This window comes from Lynx rufus, unplaced genomic scaffold (assembly GCF_022079265.1).
Source record: "Lynx rufus isolate CCGP_SWC_20201006 ecotype Redwood Valley unplaced genomic scaffold, mLynRuf1.p SCAF_24, whole genome shotgun sequence".
In the NCBI taxonomy this organism is placed as follows: domain Eukaryota; kingdom Metazoa; phylum Chordata; class Mammalia; order Carnivora; family Felidae; genus Lynx; species Lynx rufus.
In genome coordinates this window covers 17,029,061-17,053,469 of record NW_025814839.1, presented here as the reverse complement: position 1 = coordinate 17,053,469, position 24,409 = coordinate 17,029,061, and the positions used below count along the sequence as shown (strand labels likewise).

Genomic DNA, 24,409 nt, shown 5'->3' with positions numbered 1-24,409 from the left:
TTAGATGTTCCTTTATATATACACTTAAAACGCTCAGTTTACAAAAACTCTCTATTCTTTAGAGAGCCTGAACTATGTCGCCACTTGCAGCGAAGTGCCCTGCTGGCCTTGAACTAGAGGCCAGCTTGCTCAGGAGGCGGAGGCGGCAGTGGCTTAGGCCATTGAGACAGATCGTCCGCTAGTCGGGGGCGGGGGGTAAGGACCCACAGATAGGTAATGGCTCCCGTTGGGGGCGGTGGGTGTCCTCCTCAGCTTTTAGCATCATCCGGCTGGGTCCCGGTGCTTCGGGCGCATTTCACGGTTTTTGAGCACGGCACCACCTGCTCTCCGCACCGCCCCACCCCCGCTTTCCTGGGTTTTGGGGAGCGAACCCACCCCTGACAGGGAACGCCGGCGCTGGGCGCGGCAGGCAGAGCTGCGCTGGAAGCCGGCGGGCTCCGCATTCATCATTGTTCCCCCAGCGCCTGGCACGGGTTGGGGCGCAGGCAGGGATGGTGGCCTGAAGCGCGCGGTCCCTTCCGCGTCGCCCGTCGCCAAGCTCTAGCGCCACAGGTGTTTGCAGAGAGCCTTCCCAGGGCCAGACCTGAGGCAGGCGCTGGCGACGCGAGAGAGGGACAAGGGTCCAAGTCTGGCCCGCTGAGCGCGGGGAGGACAACAGTCAGCTGGCGCAGGCAGCGCGGGGCGCACGGGGCCGCGAGGGGACCTGCGCGTGCTCCCGCCCCGTGCCGCGCGCTCGTGACGGCGCCCCCGGCCCCGCCCCCGGCCTCCGCCTCCGGCTTCCCCCTCCCCGCGACTCGGCCGCGCTCCGGTCGGCGGGCTCTATGGGGAAAGCGGCCGCTCTGTGCCGAGGCGGCGGCTGTGGCGGCCGCTCCCGCGGACTCTCGTCGCTGTTCACGGTTGTCCCCTGCCTGTCCTGCCACACGGCGGCGCCGAGCATGAGCGCTTCCACGCCTGGCCCCGGGCCGGAGCCCAAGCCCCAGCCCAAGCCTCAGCCCCAGCCAGTGCCGAAGCCTGAGCGGCACCCTGTGTCACAACAGGTGTCGGAGCCAGTTTCTGAGCCGGTGCCAAGACTGGAGCCTGCGTCTGAGAAGACGTCCGACCCAAGGCCAGAGTCCAGACCGGGAACGGAATTGCTGCTGGGATTGGGGCGGGGGTCAGGGCCCTGGCAAGAGTTGGGCTCAAGTGTAGGGGCTGGACCCTTCCCCAAGACCTCGCCAGAGCAGCTACCGGCACTCGGGCCAGTAGCGGGGAGCGTGCCCTGGACCAAACCCGAGCCCGGGTCGTTGCCGGCGTCAAAGCCGCTACCCCTTGGGCGACCTGGACAGGCGAGGACGCCTCTTGGGGTTCCAATGTCAGGGACTGACACGACCTCCACTGCGCCCATGGCTTTACTGCCTCTGGACAGCTTCAAGGGCTGGCTGCTCAAGTGGACCAACTACCTGAAAGGCTACCAGCGGCGCTGGTTCGTGCTCAGCAACGGCCTGCTGTCTTACTACAGGTAGGAATGTGCCAAGTTGGGGCATCTGACGTTGGAGGGTGGTGATGCTACAGTGATGGTGACAGAGGGCGTCTAGGGTTGGAGAACACTGCCACTAGCCTAGGGATGTTTGGGAACAAGCCCCTAGCAGGAGAAATAATATCTCTGGCCAACCTCTAAAGGCTGGGGGCCCTGACCTCTAATGGGGGAGCCCCCCGCCTCCCACCTCCACCTCCTCTGACAGGACCTCTGACAAGCTTGGGTTAAAGGAGTGAGTGGGGACATGGAGGGAGAGAGTGATCTGGGGCCTCCAGGCCCCTCTGGTCTTGGTAACTGTGGAACCTCAGGCAGCCAATCAGAGTCAGTTCCCCCAAAGTCTTTGATTCTGGTTCAGGACCTAAGTCCTCAGTTAAGGACTGAGGGGGACAGTCACCTTGTTCAGTACCTTGGGACCCACAGTACTTGGGACTGTTTGTTCCCCCCTTAGTTGGTCACTTAGTTTATTTCCCACTTTTCCTGACACCCCTGGTTGCCAGGCCTTGGGAGGGGCATAGCAGACTCACAGATGCATCAGACACAGTGTCTGCATTTTAAGGGCCCATCTTAGCGTTCTGTGGAGAACCAGAAGTGTCCTGCTGGGTTTCAAGCAGCATGGGTTTCAAAATTGAAGTCAGGTAGTGAGATAGCTAACACTGCCCACGGAAATGGATGAAAGGGGGAAAGATACTGAAGGCTTTCTCTCCTTTCTTACTGGCTATTGCCTTAGTGTATTTCCTGGGGATGGTTAGTTTCAACATCGAGGTCTTAGATCACTCTATGCCATTGGTCCTCAAACCTGAGCCATCAGCAGAATTCCCAGAAAGGCCACAAAGTACTTGCCCCTCTGCTGTGTTTCTGAGGCAGTGAGTCTAGGAGGACCTGAGATTTGGCATTTCTCCCAAGTTCCCAGATGCTGCTGCTCTGGACCATGGTCTGAGAAGAACTGCTCCATTGTCATTGCAAACAGGAGGGCACTGCCTTGCTGTTTGCTGAAACTCAGGTCACCTTGGTCACTTCACTTGGCCAAGCAGTATGCCTTCAGGTCACTCACTATAGGATTTATATGACCTTCTCCAGCTTTCTTGGGACACAGCTTCTAGAGGATGTTTCAGTCTATGATGCCCCTGAGAATTCAAGAGCTCCACTGGACTTAAGTGATGGCTCCCACTCCAAAATGGGGATCACTGTTGTTAATTCCTGAAAAGAGAGAAAGCTGACACTTTTCACGTGCTTCTCTCATGTGATGTCTTGGTGCCCCTAAGCTCACTCAGCTGTGCCATCCGGATCACACAGAACAGTGTTCTTAGAGTTAGGCAACCAAATGAAAAGAGGACCTTTTCCAAATGGTGTTTTATCCCACTTACCATTCTCTGTCAGGTGTATAAACACTTCACCAAGACATGCAATGATAGGGATCATCAGTGATTTGCTATAAATGTGTCATTGTCAGCTATAGACCACACAGTTTTACGTTACATTCACATCATCCTCACCACCACACTGTTGTACAAATGAGGGGTTCTGAGGTTTGACAGGAGGATGTAGCTTGTCAGGAGTCACTGGCCCAATAGGCAATGGAGAGAGATTCTGACCTGGGCCTTTAGTACTCCATGGTCTGTGCCTGTCCCAGATGTGTGTCCAGATGCCCACGCATCTCTGAATTAGCATTGTTGAATCATCTGTATTTACCAGGTATTACTAACCTATAGGTATCAAGGTAATGTTTATGAATATGGGGTCCCCCAGTTCTAGTGGAAGTAAAACCTGATTGCATTCACTTTTGTTTTGTTTTATTCTAGTTGAAAGGGCAAAGATGTCCCATTTTCTTTTCTTAAAAATAACTGTGTGTAGACAGTTGGCATTTCAAGGTTATCTTAAATGTGCAGATTTTTTGGGTAACAAGAAAAATTCTTATTGCTTGCTGATAAGGTTGTGGGGACAGATACTGGTTTGTGGGGTGGAGGGGGAGGGAACAAGTTTCTTGTGTGTGTCCTTGCATAGTCTGGCTCTGTAGTTTTGCTTTTGGACATTTCTAGACTCCAAGATAGGCAGAATTGTTATTTGACTTGTCCGGGTGGAGTGAATGATTCCTGACATTTGTACAGCCCTGTGCCATCATTTAGTCCCATGTGAGCCTTTCCATGAATATGTCCTCATTCCCATTTTATAGGAAGAGAAACTGAAGCCAAATGACCAAACTTCAGTGGCTTACCCAGAGGTGCCCACTTGTACGTGGTGCCACTGGAGATGGGTAAGTCTCCAAGTACAGAAAAGGCCCTTCTGAAGCGGAGCCAAAATTGCCACTTCTTCCTGGCACTTCTGTTCTGCCCTCTGGAAGACCCTTTGGTCTGGCCCTCCTCGTGCTTCTCAGCAGTTCAGATGTTTGACACCACACCGCTCTCCTGTCCCTGCTTCTGATCTGAATCCTGCCATCCTGCCTGCTGTGGTCAAGGATTGAGTGCCCTGTAGGCCTGTCGCTCACGGTGCTGACAGCAGTGGGGTGGGTTACCCAGGGCTCTGTCTGTGCCTGCTTATGTGTGTTCTCTCCTCACCCTCCCTGGAACCCCGGCTCTCAGTAGTTCTCTAAGTGTGTGTGTGGCTGGAAGAGAGGCAAGATACAAGCTTGTGGGCTGAAGACAGGGTGAGAGAATTTTTGTTCATGATCTCTCTTCCTTAGGGGCCAGGTAGAGCCAGGTTTAACCTGTTGGGCTGATGGGCCCAGGTGGAGAAGGAATCAGAGCCATTTCTCTCACAAGCTTCCCTTTTGGAAAGACCACTCTGATTTTATTTTATTATTATTTTTTAACTAAGTGAAGCCTGGTGTTTGGAGAAATGTCTTCAGAGAAAATGTGGGCACACATTTCTTGTGCTCTCTCTCCTAATCCCATCCTCCAGCCTCCCTCCCTCCAGGGTAGTCACCATCCCAAATTTTGCTCACTATCCTCTTTCTTTCCTTCTTATTTAGTTTTATCTCCTTTATGTACAGTTTAAAAGCCCCATATTTTTCATTTCAGCCATTTTTAACTTGATAAAAAGAGTATTGTACAATATATGATTTGGAGAGGGGGGACTCATTTTGACTGCTGTATAACAGTCCAGGATGTGAGTGTGCCACTTTCATTTATGCATTTTCCTGTTGATGGGTGACCATGATAATTCTAGTACACATGCAGGGGTTTCTCTTGGGTGAAATTGCCAGGTTGTAGGAATGTGAAAATTCCCCTTATATAATGCCCAAACTGTTGGCCAAAGCGGTTGTATCAATTTAGACTCCCACCGGCAGTTAATAGATTTTGTGGATTTGTATTCTTTGCAACACTTGGTATCATCAGCATTGATTTTTACCAATCAAATAGGCATACTATGGTATCTTGTCATTTTGGCCTGAATTCCTCATTATTTTTACCTTAATGGAAAGTCAGTGGAGGTTTGGATTAGAATTTCTCTATTAAGTGTGACTTCTTCAGGTACTTCTGTCCTGGATTTTGCTTGAGAAGCTCATTTGATCACCTAAGCTTATTCTAGGTACATAGTGAGAGAAAGTGCATAGTGCCAACAGCTGGGCTTAGTAACAGTCATGTTATCAGGATTAAAAAAGTACTCTAAATATTGTCACGTGTAAAAACAATTTCTGGGAAGTATCAGGTATTTACTTCTTTCCAACAATGTGCTAGGAATATAAGTAAATACAGGAGTTACGGTTCTTATTCCATTGCTAGCATTCTTTTTTTTTTAAGTTTGTTTGTTTGTTTGTTTATTTATTTATTTATTTTGAAAGAGAGAGAGAGCACAAGCAGGGGAGGGGCAGTGAGAGAGAGAGAGAGAGAGAGAGAGAGAGAGAGAGAGACTCCCAAGCAGGCTTTGCACTGACAGTGGAGATGTGGGGCTGGGACTCACAAACTGTGAGATCATTACCTGAGCCAAAATTCAGAGTTGGAAGCTTAACTGACTGAGTCACACAGGTGCCCCTCCATTGCTGGCATTCTTTTTTTTTTAATTTTTTTTCAACGTTTTTATTTATTTTTGGGACAGAGAGAGACAGAGCATGAACGGGGGAGGGGCAGAGAGAGAGGGAGACACAGAATCGGAAACAGGCTCCAGGCTCTGAGCCATCAGCCCATAGCCTGACGCGGGGCTCGAACTCACGGACCGCGAGATCGTGACCTGGCTGAAGTCGGACGCTTAACCGACTGCGCCACCCAGGCGCCCCCATTGCTGGCATTCTTAATCACGTATCTGTTTGGATACAAACAAAGAGAATATGGTTTGCGCTCAGTTTTTTTTTTTTTTCTTTTGGTTGTTGGTTCCCATGTATCCCTAGTTCTCTCATCTCACAGAGAACATGTGATTACATGACATTAAGGAAAAATTCATAAATGATGTGGAATTTTCAAAGGTGTCATCTTCAGCAAGTCCTTAGGGAAAGACCATTTCACGCATATTGCTTTATCGACATTAATGACAAAGTGATTTGGTTAAGCAAAATTCAGCTTTGTTTATACCAGTTGCTTATTCAGTGACACTATAAATGACATTTGTTTCCCAGGAAATGATTCCAAACAGGAGCATTTGTTTTAATTTATTTGTTGTTCAGGCTGATCTGTGCAGGTAGGCATGGCTAAGGCAGTTAGCAAGGGAGGCCTCAAAGAAATTAGTCTGGGTCTGTAAGAAAGAAGGCTTCAGTCAAGTGAGAGTAAAATTTGAAAGCCTTTTGGTGAGGAAGACCATTGAACATTTGGTGAGCTGGGCCCATTGTGGGGTTGTTGCCAGGTGAGAGAAGATGGCACACCAAGACATCTTTGCCTCTAGGATGGATCGTGCACTCATTCTTCCAGCGAGACCATCTCTCAAAAGCCACTGTCACAGAGACTGGGTGCCAGGAAATAGTAGTGTCCTCAGTGTCACTTTAGGTAATACTCATAGGACAGATATGGGAAAGTTGCAAAATGTCCCTGAAAAACATGAAGTTAAGGGTGCAGGTCTGCAGGTTAACCCACTGGGGTCTCTACCCTAGAAGATGGTGGCCTTACCATATTGGATTCGGCTTTATTTTATTTTATTTTATTTTATTTTTAAATTTTTTTTTCAACGTTTATTTATTTTTGGGACAGAGAGAGACAGAGCATGAACGGGGGAGGGGCAGAGAGAGAGGGAGACACAGAATCGGAAACAGGCTCCAGGCTCCGAGCCATCAGCCCAGAGCCCGACGCGGGGCTCGAACTCACGGACCGCGAGATCGTGACCTGGCTGAAGTCGGACGCTTAACCGACTGTGCCACCCAGGCGCCCCGGATTCGGCTTTAAAATATCATTCAGTGTTTCATACCGTGAGACCGTTAGGAAGCTGAGAAAAAATGCGTTGGTTGCTAATGTGTCCACATTTGTTTGAAGTCTATTTTCTTCACATTTAGCATAAGGGTGTGGCAAAAAGATCATGAGTGGACTGGTAGCATACTTTGGAGAAGCACGGTACACACCAACATTCTTAGCAAGGTCTGGTGACACGAATTGTAATTTTCCCCACCAAGCCTGCTCCTCCTGCTAACTTTTCTTTCTATGAATAGCTGCAAACCTCTGAATCATGCTTGCTGCCTCCTCCCTCCCTATTCCGACATCAGATGGAATTGTGAGCTCTGCCTGTCTTTCTCCTCTAGTCCCTCCTCTCCGTTCCTAGTGCCACATTGTGGTTCAGGTCTGCCTTCTGCTTCACTGGTGTCCCAGCTTCCAAATTCTGCTCTGGACAGCTCATCCCCACCCAGTGGCCCTGGAGTTTGCCTTGTCTTCTCCAGGATTCTTTTTCAACAGTTCCATCCCTTGTGTTCATACATCCCTGCATTGGTTTTCTCCTGTTTGAAATGCCCACAGTGGCCCCTGACTGATCCAAGGGCCATGTCTTCCTTCTCTGGGTGCCACATACACACAGTGTGCCTGTAGGCATCTCTGCAGATAGCTTTGCAGCAAAGGAACATCATGGCCAAGTGCAGCATCTTTGTATTCTGCATAGAGCCTAGCAGGGTGCTTTGCTGCTGGTATGTTCTCAGTAGCTTGGTTAATCTGAATGGATGAGTAAGTGAATGAATGAGAATTGCCTGCAATTTTATGAGATTTCAGAAAGCCAAGTATGTTAGTGCCAAACTTGGATTTTCTTAATTTGTTTTCAGTTTTAAAAACTTGTTTGCTGGAAGGAGATTTGGATGATAAGTGGGAGATTACTGGCTTAAGCCTGGCGTGCCAGAAAAGCTATAGTTATAAAATAGAGATTATCTGGATATATCATGTTGACAGATTTGAATGTGTTGAAATAGGCTTTTCAATGAAACAGTAACCTCTTTCTGTGTTCCTCATTTGTATTCCCATAGGGTTACAAGTGTTTGTGCATATGGTCTCTATATACCTAAGACGATTTGTCACTTCATAAAGTTGGAGGAATGGGGAGCAAAGATAAAGCTATTAAAAGGGCTTTTTGTGATTTTATCGCTCCTTCAAAACTAGTTTCATGTTCACCAGACGGTTTGCTTTGCACACGCTCCATGTGTAAGACCCTGTGGGAAGCAGGCCATGGATCAGAGGTGAGGCTCCCACCCCAAAATGTTAGAACCAATCAGGTAATAGGCCCTCACATCTGTGGGATTCTCCGCAGATATCAGAGGGATTTCCAGCTCATGGTTTCAGTGAGGAGTGCAGACCAGGAGTGCTGTTCTATTATTTGGAAAAAGTAGGAGCTCATGGACAGCACCAGGGACAGCTCACGAACTCTACCACCTCACATTGGGGAGACCCCTAGTGTGGTCTTGTGTTGACTAACTCCAGGTTACATAAGGAGCTAGGAGGACTCCTACGACTCAGCATCTATTTGTACTTACAGCTATGCTTTATTACAGTGAAAGGGGGCAAAGCACCATCAGCAAGAGGAAGGAGAGGGCATGGGGCGAAGTCTGGGGAAACCAGGTGCAAACTTCTGAGAGTCCTTTCCCAGTGGAGTCACACAGAACATGCTCAATTCCTCCAGCAATGAAATGTGAAATGTTGCCAGCCAGAGAAACTCATTAGAGACTCAGTGGCCATGGTTTTTACTGGGGGCTGACCACATGGGTACCCTCTGCCTGGCATATACCCAAAGTCCAGACTCCCAGAAGGAAAGAAGGTATTCAGCAGAGACCACAGTTTTGTACAAGTAGTTTAGGCACAATGAGCCACCTTTAGCAGTTAGCGAATGGGGGAGACTTCCCCAAATCCAGGTTCCCAGATGCCGGCCAAGGGCAAATCTCAGGTGCAGGCCTTTCAAAGGGTAAGTGGTCTCAGGCCAGCTGTGTTAATTCTTTTCTGCACAGCTCTAACTTCCTTCCTCCTTGCAGACTTCAGTGATGTCAGGCAGGGGTAAGGGCCAACACTTGCTCTGGTTCAAGGAGAGTAAGTGCTTACCTTTGGCTTTGAGTGGCAGAGTGGCTTCTTATTTTCTATCAGAGAAAGCATGTGCCAGTCGTGCAGGGTATGGGTGTGGTCTGCTGCTCTGTATGTCTGAGGGCCTTCTCTATGGAGTTCTGGTCACTTGGTTGTCCCTTTATCGTTTCAAAGACACTTTTGTAATCTAGACCTTCCCCAGTACCCTTTGGTGACTTGGATTTTGCATATGTCTAGGGTACACTTGCTACATGGACTTCCTTCCTCTGCAAGTACTTTTGTGCCTTTGATGGAATGTCTGATGTGAGTTCTTCAGCTGCTACTGACCCTTGTGCCTTCTTCGGGAAGGGTCTGTTAATCCAAGATTGGGGCCTGATGAGCAGTCTGGAACATTTGCAACAGTAAGCATACACCAGCTCTGGTTGTATCTTTTATTGAGGGCCAACGATCTATAAGGCAGTGTGGGAGATAGACATGCATACCACCATCAAACCACTGGGTGGAGGAGGAAGGGGAGGAGGGGAATCCATACCCATCCTGGCCATTAAGTAAAAGGCCAGCAGTTCAGACACAGTGTTGTGGGGGAGCTCCCAGGAAGTTGGGTATCCAAGCATGCAGCTTTCATGCCTCTGTAGTCTTCTGGGGTATAGTTCATAGACTATGTCAGCAAAGAAAGACAAGTCTGTGAAAAGGGTGTGAGGTTCCTTAACTAGGATCAATGTCTGCTTGTCCTAGGGGGAGAGAAGTACACTATACTGTAAACTCACATACAAGGAGTAGGAGATGGTAAGAAACACCCTGAACAAAATTGAAATTGGCAGCTTGATGTGTGGTGAATCACACATACCAGGTGTCACCACACAGAGATGTGGCTTTAAGAGGCTCCTTTCATAATCACACACATGAAGCAAACTGTCAGTGAGTTTCAGGGTCATGCTGGGTGTTGTATGTTTTTTTTTTCTTTTATATGGGACTACTTCCTGCGTCTGTTTCCGTTTTTAAGAGTTCTGATCACTAAGCTTCACTCCTCTTGACACCTCATCACATGCTCAGCCACAGCTCTGCGCATTGAAGGCTGATTTAACAATCTTGACTCATACCATTTGATCTGCTTTGCTGGGCCATTGCCTAAACCAAGAAGAGGGCATATGGCATTGCTGAGCTTGCATAGAAAACTGCCAGATTGTGTTGTTCTGAAGCAGCAGTAGGTACTGTCTTCCTGAAATATAGTGTGTGACTTTCCTGGGCTCACCATTCATTGTCCTTCCCAGCTGAGTGCCCCTTCCCTTTCTCCCCCTCCCTCTCTCTCAATCCCCTGGCCTTGACCCTTCTTCTATCTAATTTGCCTTATTTCCCCTCTGCAAACCACATGACCTTCAGTATCCTATTCAAATCTCTATACTGGCCATCCCTTCATCCCCTCTTCATTGCTATAGACATCCTAACTGACAGTCTTAATTCCAAGTCATCTCAGGATGAACCTGCCTGGATTCCCCTGTGACGAGCTGGGCTGGCAGAACCATTCTTCCTCTGACGCTCTTTTGTTTTGTATTATATCATTTGGCTGTGCACCCCTATTAGCAGGATTTTGGTTTATCTCCCTCTATAAGATTAATACCTGGCTCCTCCCCTCCATAGCCTGGGGCTGTGTTTTCTCACTGTAGTGTTCCCTGGGGTTCTGGGCATAGTGTCTTCTTCTTTTTTTTTTTTTTATATTTTTTTATTTTTATTTTAAAAAAAGTTTTTTTTTAATGTTTATTTATTTTTGAGACAGAGAGAGACAGAGCATAAACGGGGGAGGGGCAGAGAGAGAGGGAGACACAGAATCGGAAGCAGGCTCCAGGCTCTGAGCCATCAGCCCAGAGCCCAACACGGGGCTTGAACTCCCGGACCACGAGATTGTGACCTGAGCTGAAGTCGGACGCTTAACCGACTGAGCCACCCAGGCGCCCCGGGCATAGTGTCTTCTACTTAGTAGAGTCTCAAATTCCTGTGAAGTCTTTTTTTTTTTTTAATAGAAGACCTTTTGTAATTTTACTTATTTATTTATTTATTTTTACATGCTATAAAGACTCAACATGCTATTGCAATAGCCCAGGGGACATCACTGAATTGCCAGGAGAAACGGAGTGACCACAGAGGCTATACGTCGCTCAGATTTTCGCTCCTTTTCTGAGGCTTATTGTGAACCAAGGATATGTGACATTATTCAGAATTCTTTGTACTCATTTGTATTTAATTGGGGCGCCTGGGTGGCTCAGTCAGTAAAGCATCTGACTTTGGTTCAGGTCATGATCTCATGGCTTGTGAGTTCAAGCCCCAGGCGGGGCTCTGTGCTGACAGCTCAGAGCCTGGAGCCTGCTTCAGATTCTGTGTCCCTCTCTCACTCTGCCCCTCCTCTGCTCGTGCTCTGTCTCTCTCTCTCAAGAATAAATAAAACATTAAAAAAATTTTTAAAATTCTTTGGAGGGGGGTGTCTGGATGAGTCAGTGAGTTAAGTGTTGGACTCTTGATTTTGGCTCAGGTCATGATCTCATGGTTGATGGAATAGAGACCCATGTCAGGCTCTGTGCTGACAGTGCAGAGCCTGCTTGGGATTCTCTCCCTCTTTCTCTGCCCCTCTCCTGCTTGTGTACTCTCTCTCTCTCTCTCTCAAAATAAATGAGTAAACATTAAAAAAATAAATAAAACTTTGGTGAAGAAGTTTAAACATATGCATTAGTAGACAATAGTATAATAAACCCCCGTGCACCCATTACCCAGTTTTAGCAATTACTAAGTTTCTGGCCAATCTTATTTCATCTCAGTCTCCTGCCAATACCATTTCAAAGTGAATCACAAATATCACATTTCACCTGTAAATGTTTCAGTATATCTCTCTAAAGGATAAGGATTTTTAAGAACTTATCTGCAATACCATTGTTACACTAAAAATAATAATAATTCCTGATTATCACCAAATATCCAGTGTCCATAGTTTTAATTGTCTCAAATGTTGTGAATGGTTTTTTGATACATTTTTTTGTACAAGGACCAAAATGAGGTCCACCCATAGAATTTCACACAGTCTGGGTTTTGCTGATTGCATTCTCTTGGTGTCAGTTAACAAGTTCCTGTGTCCTCTGTAGTTCTTTAATTCAGCAGATGGATCTAGAAACTTGATCCAGGAGGTAATGTGTTCTTCCCTTTAATCACAAGATTTCAAAATCATGAGTTGGTTCTTATCTTCTAATGGTGACCAATCTGTTTGGTTTGTTTTCTCAAAACCACTATCATCTCATGGATACAAACATGTTTGCCGTGTGTCGGCCCACTGTTGTATTGCACTTAATGATGTTTCTATTGTCCTGCCTTGTCTTTGCCCTCAGGGGGGCCTCTTCAGTTGGTTCTGGAGTCCTTTGGATAGGACTCTGATGGGATTAAGAGTTTCCTGTGTCTAGCTTGAAAACACGTTCCAGGCTCTTCTTGCACTTGTCTTGTCCCAACCCTGGAGTCAGTCAAGGCTCCAATTTCATTCTTTTGCATGTAGACATTCAGTTTTCCCAGAACCATTGGCTGAAGATGTCCTTTCCCCATTGAGTGGTCTTAGTACCCTTGGCACCATATATGCAAGGATGAAAATCAAACCTATTTGGAAAACGTATACTTATTGGATAGGACATTGTGCCATTGCAGGGTCCACCTGCAGCTCCGTTGTCTGGGACTGTGGGAAGTTTATCCAAGAAAACAGACATCTAAGTTCCCTTCCCACATCTCTAGGTTTCTGTAACCAGCTACTAAGCCCCCCACTTGCAAAAAAAAAAATGATTGTGATAGCATAAGAGAAAGTGGGTTGAAATCAAAAGCACTCAGTTAGGTTGCTGACAAAGACTGCTGACAGGTATCTGCATTTTGGCACAAGAGACTCCTTTTTCATCTTCTAAGCATCCCAAATACATACAACCACTGCTTATTCTTAGGACCAGCCTTGTCTCTGCCTCTCCAAGATCATCTTCTGGTTTCTTCCTCTACTGTCATACCACAGTGACAATGGGCTCTGTGTACTCTTTTTTTTTTTTAATTTTTTTAAATGTTTTATTTATTTTTGAGAGAGAGACAGAGTACGAGCAGGGGAGAGGCAGAGAGAGCAGGAGACAGAATCCACAAAGCAGGCTCTAGGCTCTGAGCTGTCAGCACAGAGCCCGATGCGGGGCTTGAACTCACAAACTGTGAGATCATGACCTGAGCCAAAGGCGGATGCTTAACCGACTGAGCCACCCAGGCGCCCCATGTGTATTCTTAACAGGGGAGAGGGTAGATGAGAGTTAGAACTGGGTCCTCATCTCACTTGTACTCCTGGATCAGGCAGCCCCAAAATAAATCACCCCAAAATTCAGAGGTTTAAAGCAAGGGGGGTTTATTCTTGTTTGCACGTCTGCAGATGGCTGGGGCAGCTCTGCCTCCAGCAGCAGCACCTGGGACACTCCTCTGCTTTGAACAAGTAGGCTAGCAGAGTCAGTCTTCTCCCCATGATGGTAGAAGTGTAGGAGGCCGAGCAGGAAAGGAAGCACCCTGGCTTGAGCCCGCACACCTTTACTCTGGTCCACATTCTGTTGGCTGAATCAAGGCATATGGCCTCTTCCAATATCAGTGGGGCCAGTGGGTACCCACTCCCCACTGTAGTGAGTGATCCTCCAAAGTCCAATGACAAAGGGTGTGGACATGTAATTGTAATTCATGAAGGACATTAGGAATTGGGGAAAATACTTCAGTCTATCCCAGCCTCTAACCTTCCTTCCAATGATCTCACTAATCATCTGTAAAATAAAGGGGCTGGACTGGGAGACCTATGGGGTTCCTTTTAGCCCCAGCTTCCTGAGAATTTGATGGGGAGCTGATTAAAAGAAGTTGGAAGAGATATGAAATATCAAAGATGATCTGGGCGTGGCATGGAAATGTCTATTGACTTAGTGGCTTAGAGATCTGAGTCCAGGCAGCTGGAGTTGGGGCTGGTTTTGCTGAGCCACAGATGGGCTAATGGTGTGTTCCTGTTCCCAGTTTGGGGAGACTTGCAAGCAGGCTGAGTGTGGGAGGGTACCACCTTTTGCTACATTGTTCACATGCTGTGACAAGAAAGACACCTTCCTTGGGGCACCTGGGTGGCTCAGTCGGTTAAGCGTCCGACTTCAGCTCAGGTCATGATCTCACGGCTGGTGAGTTTGAGCCCTGCTGTGCTGACAGCTCAGAGCCTGGAGCCTGCTTCGGATTCTGTAACTCCCTCTCTCTCTGCCCCTCCCCTGCTCATGCTCTGTCTCTCTCTGTCTCTAAATAAATAAATAAACAAACAAACAAACATAAAAAAAGACATTTTCCTTGAATTTTCCATTTTTAGAAAATGAAATTATTTTGCCAGATGCAGGCACAGAAGTAATTTCCTTCTGAGTCCTGCAGTTCTAAGTTTGAATTTATTTTGCCTGCCAGTTTACTGAGTCATTGCCTTCAGGAGATGTGATTAGGGCATTCTTAACCCCTGAGCAGATTTCCATAGTGTTTTCTCTGTCACTTGCATTTACCTGAGTGCCTCACAATGTGCCCTGCCTTTGCAACCTTTTAGACATTAATGACTTCGGGCTGAAGCCCTCCTGCCTCCCTTCCCCTGTCAGCCCTAGATTGTACTTGGTGGCAATATGCCGCTCATGTGCATGTACAGCTGTTTGAAGGCAGGACCAGTAGATCATGTGTTGTCTGCTTCCTCCCAGAAAGAATCAGTTTTCAGAAACTGTTAGCCAGACACACATTGTATAGGCATGTCATTGGTGCTTAGGAAGCTGGTGAGCAAGGTTCTCCAGGTCCCTGCATGGTGTGGCAGTGGAAGAATCTTTGGTAGGAAAGGAACTTAGAAGTCATCCAATCTAACCACCTCTCTGTTCATTGACTTCTTCCTATGGCATATCTGCCCCATCAGCACCAGCCTCTGAGCAAACCTCTGTGGTGACAGAGAACAGACTATCTCCCAAGACAAGCTGGTATTCCTTAGATAACTTGGACTGTTAGAAAGTTCTCCCTCTGTTGAGCTGAGATGGGTTTCCAGGCAACATCCATGCTCAATGGAATGTTTCTCTGTCCCACAGGGATGGACTTATCCATTCCATGCAGCCATATTCTTCATCCTCAGAGATGCTGGCTCTGTGTTCCTGTGTATTCTTTCTTGCTGCATAACAAATCATCCTAAAATTTAGTGGCTTAAAACAACAATTAACATTATCTCACAGTTTCTGTGGGTCTAGAATTCCTGAGTGGGCGGTTAGTTGGGGTGATTCTGGCTTGGGATGTCTCATGAGAGCTGCACTCACTTGAAGGCTTGACTGGGGCTGGAGGCTCCACTTTCAAGATGGCTCACTCATGTGCCTTGCAAAGTGATGCTGGCCTCGGTGCCTCTCTCTTTGGACCTCTCCAAAGAGCTATTTGAGTGTCCTCACAGCATGGCAGCTGGCTTTTTCCAGAGAGAGTGATCCAAGAGAGAGCAAGCAGAAATCACAATTTGTAAAGCCTTTTTGACCTTTTTGACTATGTAATTTCCACAGTAGCCTGTTAGTTACACAATCGTCCCTGCCAATGTGGGAGAAAGTCTCCAAACCTCTGTGGCCGCCACTTTTGTGATCTATAAACAGCCCAACTTGACTGTTCAAAACAAACCATGAGGAAGTACTTGGTAAACTCTTTCATAAGTGAAAGAGATGTTTTGAATGTAAGGATTTTGCTAGTAGTAAATGCTTAACTAGCGAAAACCTCCTGTTTAACCTCACACTCCTGTTTAACATGTACAATCAAGGAAAGCAGGGCTAGATTTGCCAGAGGATGGAGAAGACATATTTGAGGGCTCTTTTGGGTATAGCCATGCTGTGTACTATCCTTCTGGAGTTCAGAAACGTGTTCATAGGAAGACCCCTCTCTGCTGACAGGGCCCTTCCCTCATTCAGTCCAAATGGTGGAGGAGAGACAGAGGGTCATTCGCTCTTGTTGGATTCTCTGGGGGCCCAGGAGAGCCATCACCCCATGGAGGCCTGGACCTGTGCTGTTTTTTTCAATGGTCTGAACCTACTGCCTGGCCTGCCATACTGACTGAATGAAACAGTGAACATGACAAGTGGGGGTGAGAGTTGTTTTAAACACAGTCTCTGTTTGGGAAATCTGTGGCTGCCTGTGGTGTGAGACCTTCAGTTTTGCAGGCTGCTGTCATGTTTTGATTGGAGTTTAGCTGCCATTTCTGCTTCACTTGAAGCTCAGTGGGAGTCACTTTCACATAAGATTATTCCATCTAATATTAATATCAGTGTTCATAATACTGGAGGCATGAAAGGAAGGAATAGAATTCCTGAATAAATTATGTGTCTCACCATCAGATCTGTAAGTTTATATTGTAATCTGTGCATTTAAATTTGTAATTGGTTTTGGTGTGTTAAAATTCAATCTAAGTGTTTCCTTAATTGACTTCTAATTTGTAGTGTTCTAGTCTTTTGCTTAGCTTGCTAGCTGATTTTCTTTTTTAGAACCTTCTTTGTTTAGTGTAGTATTTGGTAGGGGGATATGTTTAGTGTTGCTGAAATTTTAAGCTAACAGATCACTTGTAAAAGGAAGAATCTAGGTTGCTAGAACATTCTGTAGATTGTGGCTGCAGCTACAGAGATTGTGCGATGATTTAAAAAAACAAATCTGTTCAACTATCCTGAATTGTTCTGTACCCATGACTAGGTCTTGAAATAGATCCATCCCTTTGCCCTGGGGACCTGTCATCTTTTATCTCCTCCTGAGACACTCAGTGCACAGCTCATTCCTGTGCCAGGCTCACTGGGACTCAAGAGGTCCCCTTCATCATTAAAGTAGTTCAGCCCAGGGGTGCCTGGCTGCCTCAGTTGGTGGAGCATATGACTGATCTCAGGGCTGTGAGTTCAAGCCCCGTGTTGGGTGTAGAGTTTACTTAAAAATACATAAATAAGGATGCCTGGGTGGCTCAGTCAGTTAAGCATCTGGCTTGATCTTGGCTCAGGTCATGATCTCATGGGTTCATGAGTTCAAGCCCTGCATTGGGCTATGCACTGTCAGCCTAGAGCCTGCTTGGGATTCTCTTTCTCCCTCTCTGTCCCTCCCCTGCACATGCTCTCTCTCCTCTTTCTCAGAATAAATAAGTAAACTTTAAAAATAAGTAAGTAAATAAATAAATAAAAGTCCTTTAAAAAAAACAGTTCAGCACTGCTGTTGGTTGCCATTACACATGGGGAAGAATTTAAATTTTTTTTTAATCTTTATTTATTTTTGAGAGAGAGAGAGAGAGAGAGAGAGAGAGAGAGAGAGAGAGAGACAGAGTGAGAGTAGGGGAGGAACAGAGAGAGAGGGAGATGCAGAATCCGAAGCAGGCTCCAGGCTCCGAGCTGTCAGCACAGAGCCTGACATGGGGCTTTAACTCACAACTGCAAGATCATGACGTGAGCCAAAGTCAGACACTTAACCGACTGGGCCACCCAGGCGCCCTGACACAGCGAAGAATTTAAAATGCAATGGATCGCTTTTTTTTTTTTAACTAAAAAAATTTTTTTAATGTTTATTTTTAATAGAGAGAGAGAGAGAGAGAGAGAGAGAGAGAGAGAGAGAATGAGAGAGAATGAGCAGAAGAAGGGCAGTGAGAGAGAGGGAGACACAGAATCCAAACCAGGCTCCAGGCTCTGAGCTGTCAGCACAGAGCCTGACACAGGACTCGAACTCACGAACTGTGAGATCATGACCTGAGCTGAAGTTGGATGCTTAACTGACTGAGCCACCCAGGCACCCAATGCAATGGATTTCAAATGGATTTTATTTTTTACTATGGGGAATTTCAAACACATGCAAGTAGAGATGTTGGTATGATGAGCCCTGTGTCCCCATCACTCAATGTGAGCAAGTCTTACTTTTGAATCAGTCTATGGTCTCCCCACCCTCACTTAATTTGAAGCAGATCCAAGATACCTTTAATCCAATTTTAATGACTAAGTTTAAAAATGATTAAGTTAAAAATGATTTAAATTAAAAATAACTTTAATAAGGGGTCCCATGTTGGGTGTAGAATTTGCTTAAAAATAAATAAAGAGGGGCACATGGGTGGCTCAGTTGGTTAAGTATCCAACTCTTGATCTTGGCTCAGGTCATGATCTCACAGGTTTGTGAGTTCAAACATTGGCCTCTCTGCTGTCAGCACAGACAGAGCCTGCTTCTGATCCTCTTGTCCCCCCCTCCCTTTCTGCCCCTCCCCAAAGCATGTGCATTCTCTCTATCAAAAATAAATAAATAAACATTAAAAATAAGTTTAATAATAAATATTTGCAAATATTTCAGTTTCTCTATAGAGATAGCAGGTTTTTAAAAAAAACGTAATCAAAATGGCATTAACAAGCCCAAAAGTTTAACAATGATTCCTTAATGTTATCAAATATTCAGTCAATATTAAAATTTCCCCATTGACTTAAAAACATTTTTTACAGTTTCTAGAAATCAGGATCCAAATAAGGTCCATTTATTGCAATTGTTGATATTTCTCACCAGATTTTTTAAATAAATTTTTTGTTTTGAAATAATTTCAAACTTAGCAGGAAGTTTCAAGAATAGCACAGAGAACTCCTATGTACTCATCCCTGAGAACCCCCAATTGTTGCTATACTCCATTTACCTTATCATTTTCTATGTTATATTTATATATAATATTTCTTTTTTTTTAAATTTTTTTTTCAACGTTTATTTATTTTTGGGACAGAGAGAGACAGAGCATGAACGGGGGAGGGGCAGAGAGAGAGGGAGACACAGAATCGGAAACAGGCTCCAGGCTCTGAGCCGTCAGCCCAGAGCCTGACGCGGGGCTCGAACTCCCGGACCGCGAGATCGTGACCTGGCTGAAGTCGGACGCTTAACCGACTGCGCCACCCAGGCGCCCCTATATATAATATTTCTTAAGCATTTAAAAGTAAGTTCCAGACATGATACCTATTATCACTTAATACTTCAGTGTGTATTCCTTAATATAAGGGCATTCTCCTATATTCACAGTGTAAACATTGATACAATGCTACCATCTAATCCATGGACCCCATCCAGATTTTGCCATTTGTCCCAATAATGTCCTTTAGAGGTACAAGAGCCAATCCAGGATCATCGATTGCATTTGGTTGTCTTGTCTTGTTACTTGAGTTTCAGTGTGGACTAGTTCCTCCATTTTTTCTTATCTTTCATGACATGAACATTTTTGATAAATATATGCCAGTTACCTTGTAGAATGTGCCTCAATTTGGAATTGCCCAGTGTTCCCTTATGTTTAGATTCAGGGCCTGCGTTTGTTTTGGAACACCACAGGATATACTACTGTGTCCTTCACAGTGCACCATATCAAGAGGCACATGATGTTGATTGTCCTACTACTAGTGATGTAACTTTTATCATTTGGTTAGGATGGTGTTTGCCAGATTTCTCTACTGTAAAGCTAACTTATAATTATTGATTAATAAGTAATTAATCAGAACTAAGAACTAATTAATTAGAATTAATAAATGATTGGAATTATAAACAATTAGAATCAATAAGTAATTTATTAGAATTAAATTATAGTGTAGTTAGTTGGGATGATTAGTTAGAATGAAATGAGAATATAATTGATATAATAATGTGTAATTAATTAGAATTAAATTAAAATGTATTTTTTTTTTTATTTAAAAAAAAATTTTTTTTTTCAACGTTTATTTATTTTTGGGACAGAGAGAGACAGAGCATGAACGGGGGAGGGGCAGAGAGAGAGGGAGACACAGAATCGGAAACAGGCTCCAGGCTCTGAGCCATCAGCCCAGAGCCTGATGCGGGGCTCGAACTCCCGGACCGCGAGATCGTGACCTGGCTGAAGTCGGACGCTTAACCGACTGCGCCACCCAGGCGCCCCTAAAATGTATTTTTAAAAGATGTATTATATTTTTAGAGAGAGAGAGAGAGAGCATGTGAGCAGGGAGAGGCACAGAGGGGGAGAGAGAGAGAATCTTAAACAGATTCCATGCCCAGCATGGAGCCTGACATGGGGCTCAATCCCATGACCGTGGGATCATGACCTGAGCCAAAATCAAGAGTCAGAAGTTCAGCTGACTGAGCTACCCAGGCACCCCAGAATTAGAATGTATTTTTATGGGAAGACACTTTGAAGCTAGGTAAAACCCTGTTCTTTAACACATCCCCTGGTTTTTAGTACACTTTGGTTATTCTTGGCCAAATCAAATAATTTATCATTTTGATGGTTGCCAGTTGGTGGTTTTTCTTATAACCATTCTTTGCATATTTATTAGAAGGTGTTATAGTATAAAGAGGAGCTTTTTATTTATTTGTCTGCTCATCTGTTTTTATCAATGTGACCTCATGGATTTCTGTCTCATCCAGTGAGTTATTATCAGTAACTCTCATTTATACTGATACTCAAATTGTCCCAGCTTTGGATAGGAGGAGTCTTTTGCTCCTGTGTCCTTTTGACATTTCCTATCACTCTGGACATTTCCTTACTTTTGGCACAACAAAATGTCCCTGGTTTATGTTGTACTGGACTGTGTGTTTCTCTGATGAGCCCTGGTTCCTTTTAGTAGAAAGTGGTATCTAGAAGCCAAATTCTGAGTGCTGGGTGTGCTTATTGTCATTGGGACATCACTACTTTCTATGTGGATAGAGACAGTTATTTTCCTCATGTTCCCCTTCCATATTTCCAACTTCAGAATCTAACAATAAGAGCTCTGGCTCCCACTATCCTTAATATATTTACTTATTTGCTCAGTTTCCTATATAAAACTACTCTTCCAGCCATGCTGAACAAATCTCCTCTGTTCCTCCACACCCAGTCATACTGGATGAATTTTCTTGACCTTGGTAATGCTGATATTGCTGGTTATGCCAGCCAAACCTCTCTGCCTTAGGGCCTGGCTGCCCTGATGCTCATGGCTGAGCACAGCCTGGGAAAGGAGAAGGAGTTCCCCAGTCTCTTGTGATTTATAGGTTCTCCCCATCTCTTTATTTTTCTCTTGCAATTTATTGGTTGAAAAAACTAGGTCATTTGTTCTGTAGTTTCCCACAGACTGGATTTTGCTGATTTCATCTCCATAATGCTGTTTATGATACCCTTCTATCTCCTTTATTTACTGTAAACTGATGAATAGAAATTCAGAGTAAGTTTCAATTATATTGGCAAAATGATTCATAGATATATTAAAAGGGGACACGTGTTGTCTAGTTCTTCCCTCTCTTTCTCACACACACACATACATACACACATACACACCAGCAGTCATTGAGGACAAATTCCTAGACCCATTAGTTCAGTACAGGTTGCAAAATGGTAAAATTCTATCTTTCCTTTTGTAGTTATTAGTGAAAATAATTCTATAAAGAGAAACTTCCCCTCATCTAACCATTTGGTTACCCAATAGTTTAGTTACTATGGAAACAGTAGGAAAAATGCACCATGATTTCCTTTATTCACCAGTTATCAGACAAATGAGTTGGACCTCTAGCATCTCTCCAGGGTCACTAATGACTTATTTTTTAAGCATCATTGTGAACTTCTTGACTTGGTGCCTTTTGGTGTATTGCAGTTGTTATTCTTGTTCTAATCTTTGAGATATGATTCATATACCATGAATTTAAAGTCTACAACTTAATAATTTTTAATATATTCACCGATATGTGCAACTATCATAGTCAATTTTTGAACATTTTCATTACCTCCCAAAGAAACCCCATACCATTCAGCTATCACTCCCTTACCCATCTCTCCACCCCTGAATCTACCCCCAGTCCTAAGCAACCACTCATATACTTTCTGTCTCTATGTATTTCCCTTTTGTGGACTTTCATACAGATGGAATCATACAATGCATGGACTTTTGTGACTGGCTTCTTTCACTTAGCACTATGTTCAAGGTTCATCCAAGTTGTAGCATATATCAGTTCTTTGTTCCTTTTTATGGCTGAATAATATTCCATTGTGTGAATATAATTTCACTGTATAACATACCATTTTTTATGTCCATTCCACCATTTATGTGTAATGCTATTATAAAAGTTTGTGTACAGGTTTTTGTGTGGACGTATGTTTTCATTTCTCTTGGTTATATTTCTCTTGGAAGTGCTGGATCATATGGTAACTATATTTAATAATTCTAAAGTGTTTTTGAGTATATATCTTTGGGTAACTTTTTTAGTGGTTCCTATACATACATATATATATATATATATATATATATATATATATATATAATTTATCACATCTGTTGATGTCATTTAATTAGTTTCAATGAAGTATAGAAACTTTACTTCCCTGTAAGTTCCTTTACCTTCCCCTATTAATAGGATAGTGTAGTCTTACATTTTCCTCTATATACATGTAGAATCACATCATACAGTGTTTTAATTTTTGCTTCAGCCATCAAACATAGTTTAAAAACTCAAGAGAAGAAATATCTATTGTCTTAATCCATATTTTTGTTTATCATGTTCTTTTTTCCTCTTTGATGTTCTAAGATTCCTTCTTTTATCATTTCCTTTATTTCTAGAGAATCTTTCTCTTGCCATTCTTTTAGGGTAGGTCTGCTGGTCTAAAAGAATGTTTGTTTTCCTTCACCTGAGAATCGCCTTACCTTTCCATCATTCTTGGAGGATATTTTCACTGGATTCTGAGTTGACAGTTCTTTACTTTCAGCCCTTGAAAAATGTTGTGGCACTTTACTCTAGCTCAGGAAGAGCTGGTAAGTCTTATTCAGGAGCAAGGAATTTGTCCTGAAGAAAGAGGATATTAGGGCCTTCTGGGTGGCTCAGTTGGTTGAGTGTCTGACTCCTGATTTCAGCTCAGTTCATGATCTCAGCATTTTGGAATCAAGCTCTACATGGGGCTCCGTGCTGAGTGTGGATATGGAGCCTGCTTAGCATTCTCTCTCTCCCTCTATCACTCTCTCTAAAAAACAAACAAAACAAAAAAAAAACAAAAAAAAAAGAAGAAGGAGGAGGAAGAGGAGAAGGAGGAGGAGGAGGAGAAGCAGCAGCAGCAGCAGCAGCAGCAGGAAGAGGTGGAGGAGGAAAGAAAAGAAAAGGAAAGAAAAGAAAAGAAAAGAAAAGAAAAGAAAAGAAAAGAAAAAAGAAAAAAAAAGAAAAGAAAGAGGAGATTAGGTGAAGGTTTAAAGCAGCATATTGACAGACTCAGACTGAAGTTTTAGAAAAATGTAGCACGAGTGGACTTTCAGGGGCAAGGCAGAAGCTGATGGAGGAGCTGTGGGTATGTCCTGGTGAGAGATGACCATGGCCCAGTGCAGGGCTGAGCAGGACAGCTTCAGTGAAGGGGGTGGATTTGAGAGAGATTGAGGAGGCATGCTGGAGAGGACTTGGAATTCTGCTTGGCGAAGTCCAGGGGTCAGGCTTTTGCCTGACCAACATCACACTTTAAAAGTGCAGTAACTTGGGAAAATATTGTGGTTTGTTGTTATTGCATTGGCAGCAAAAGCGGCATGTTCATCCGTTTTCTACCTGATGAGACATTTTAGTCTAAATTTGAGATGTAAAGTATTTGCTTAATATTCTGTGACAGGATTTTCACTTAATATTCTTAGGAACCACCTTATATGTGGCTAGTACATGGTATTCTAACATTTTGGTGGAACCACAAAAAGGGTCTAGTGGTTTTTCAGTGAGTGATGTTCAAGGGTAGGGTGTTACCCTACTGTTCTACCTTAAGAATGTGAGTTTGGCAGGACTTTGGGTGGTTCCAGGGCTGGGTCATCTCCCTGGGTTTATTCCTTTGCTTGTGTAACACTCCTGTATTAATTCACTCAGCTTGCCCACCATCCCTGAGCTCTCACCACGTGTCAGCTCTGACCTGGGCAGGGACAGGATAGGCCACAAGTGTGTTCTCACTTGCAAGTGGCAAATAGAAACAATGACCAGGTAAAGCAAAACATTTTTCTGGATGGATACCCCAGTATTCTGCATGGACAGAGCCCTGTGCTGTGGCAGAGAAACTCAGTTCCAGCCTGGATTTATTGGTTTACAGTTAAAAAATTTTTTTAAGTTTGTTTATTTATTTTGAGAGAGAGAGCAAGCAAACGGGGGAGGGGCAGAGAGAGAGGGAGAGAGAATCCCAAGCAGGCTCCACTCTGTCAGCAAAGAGCCTGGTGTGGGGCATGAACTCACACACTGTGAGATCATGACCTGAGCTGAAACCAAGAGGCAGATGCTTAACTGACTGAGCCACCCAGGTACCCCTTATTGTTTACCAGTTTTATGGACAGGGAAACATGAGTCACCTTTTCCTGGCCTCCTCCCCTTTCTTGGCTATAAAATGAGGCTAATTCCCTCCTGCAGGGGCCTGCCATTTAGAATATACTTGATAAATATTTGCTAAACAAATCAATGTCTGCTTTGCCTACTTTATGGGTTCTTGCGAGGATTGAAGGAATCCTGTTTTCTAGCCTCCCATGGA

The 24,409-nt window shown here is 44.5% G+C and overlaps 1 protein-coding gene across 2 annotated transcripts in view; it reads left to right on the top strand.

Annotated features, from left to right (window-relative positions):
• The first annotated feature begins 821 nt into the window (after positions 1 to 821).
• Positions 822 to 24,409, top strand: part of OSBP2 (oxysterol binding protein 2) — a 177,311-nt gene continuing 153,723 nt past the window's right edge. For both annotated transcript variants that reach the window (XM_047088496.1, XM_047088498.1), the window contains exon 1: positions 822 to 1,498. In XM_047088496.1, the coding sequence (XP_046944452.1) occupies positions 822 to 1,498 (677 nt within the window). The remainder of the gene's footprint in view (positions 1,499 to 24,409) is intronic.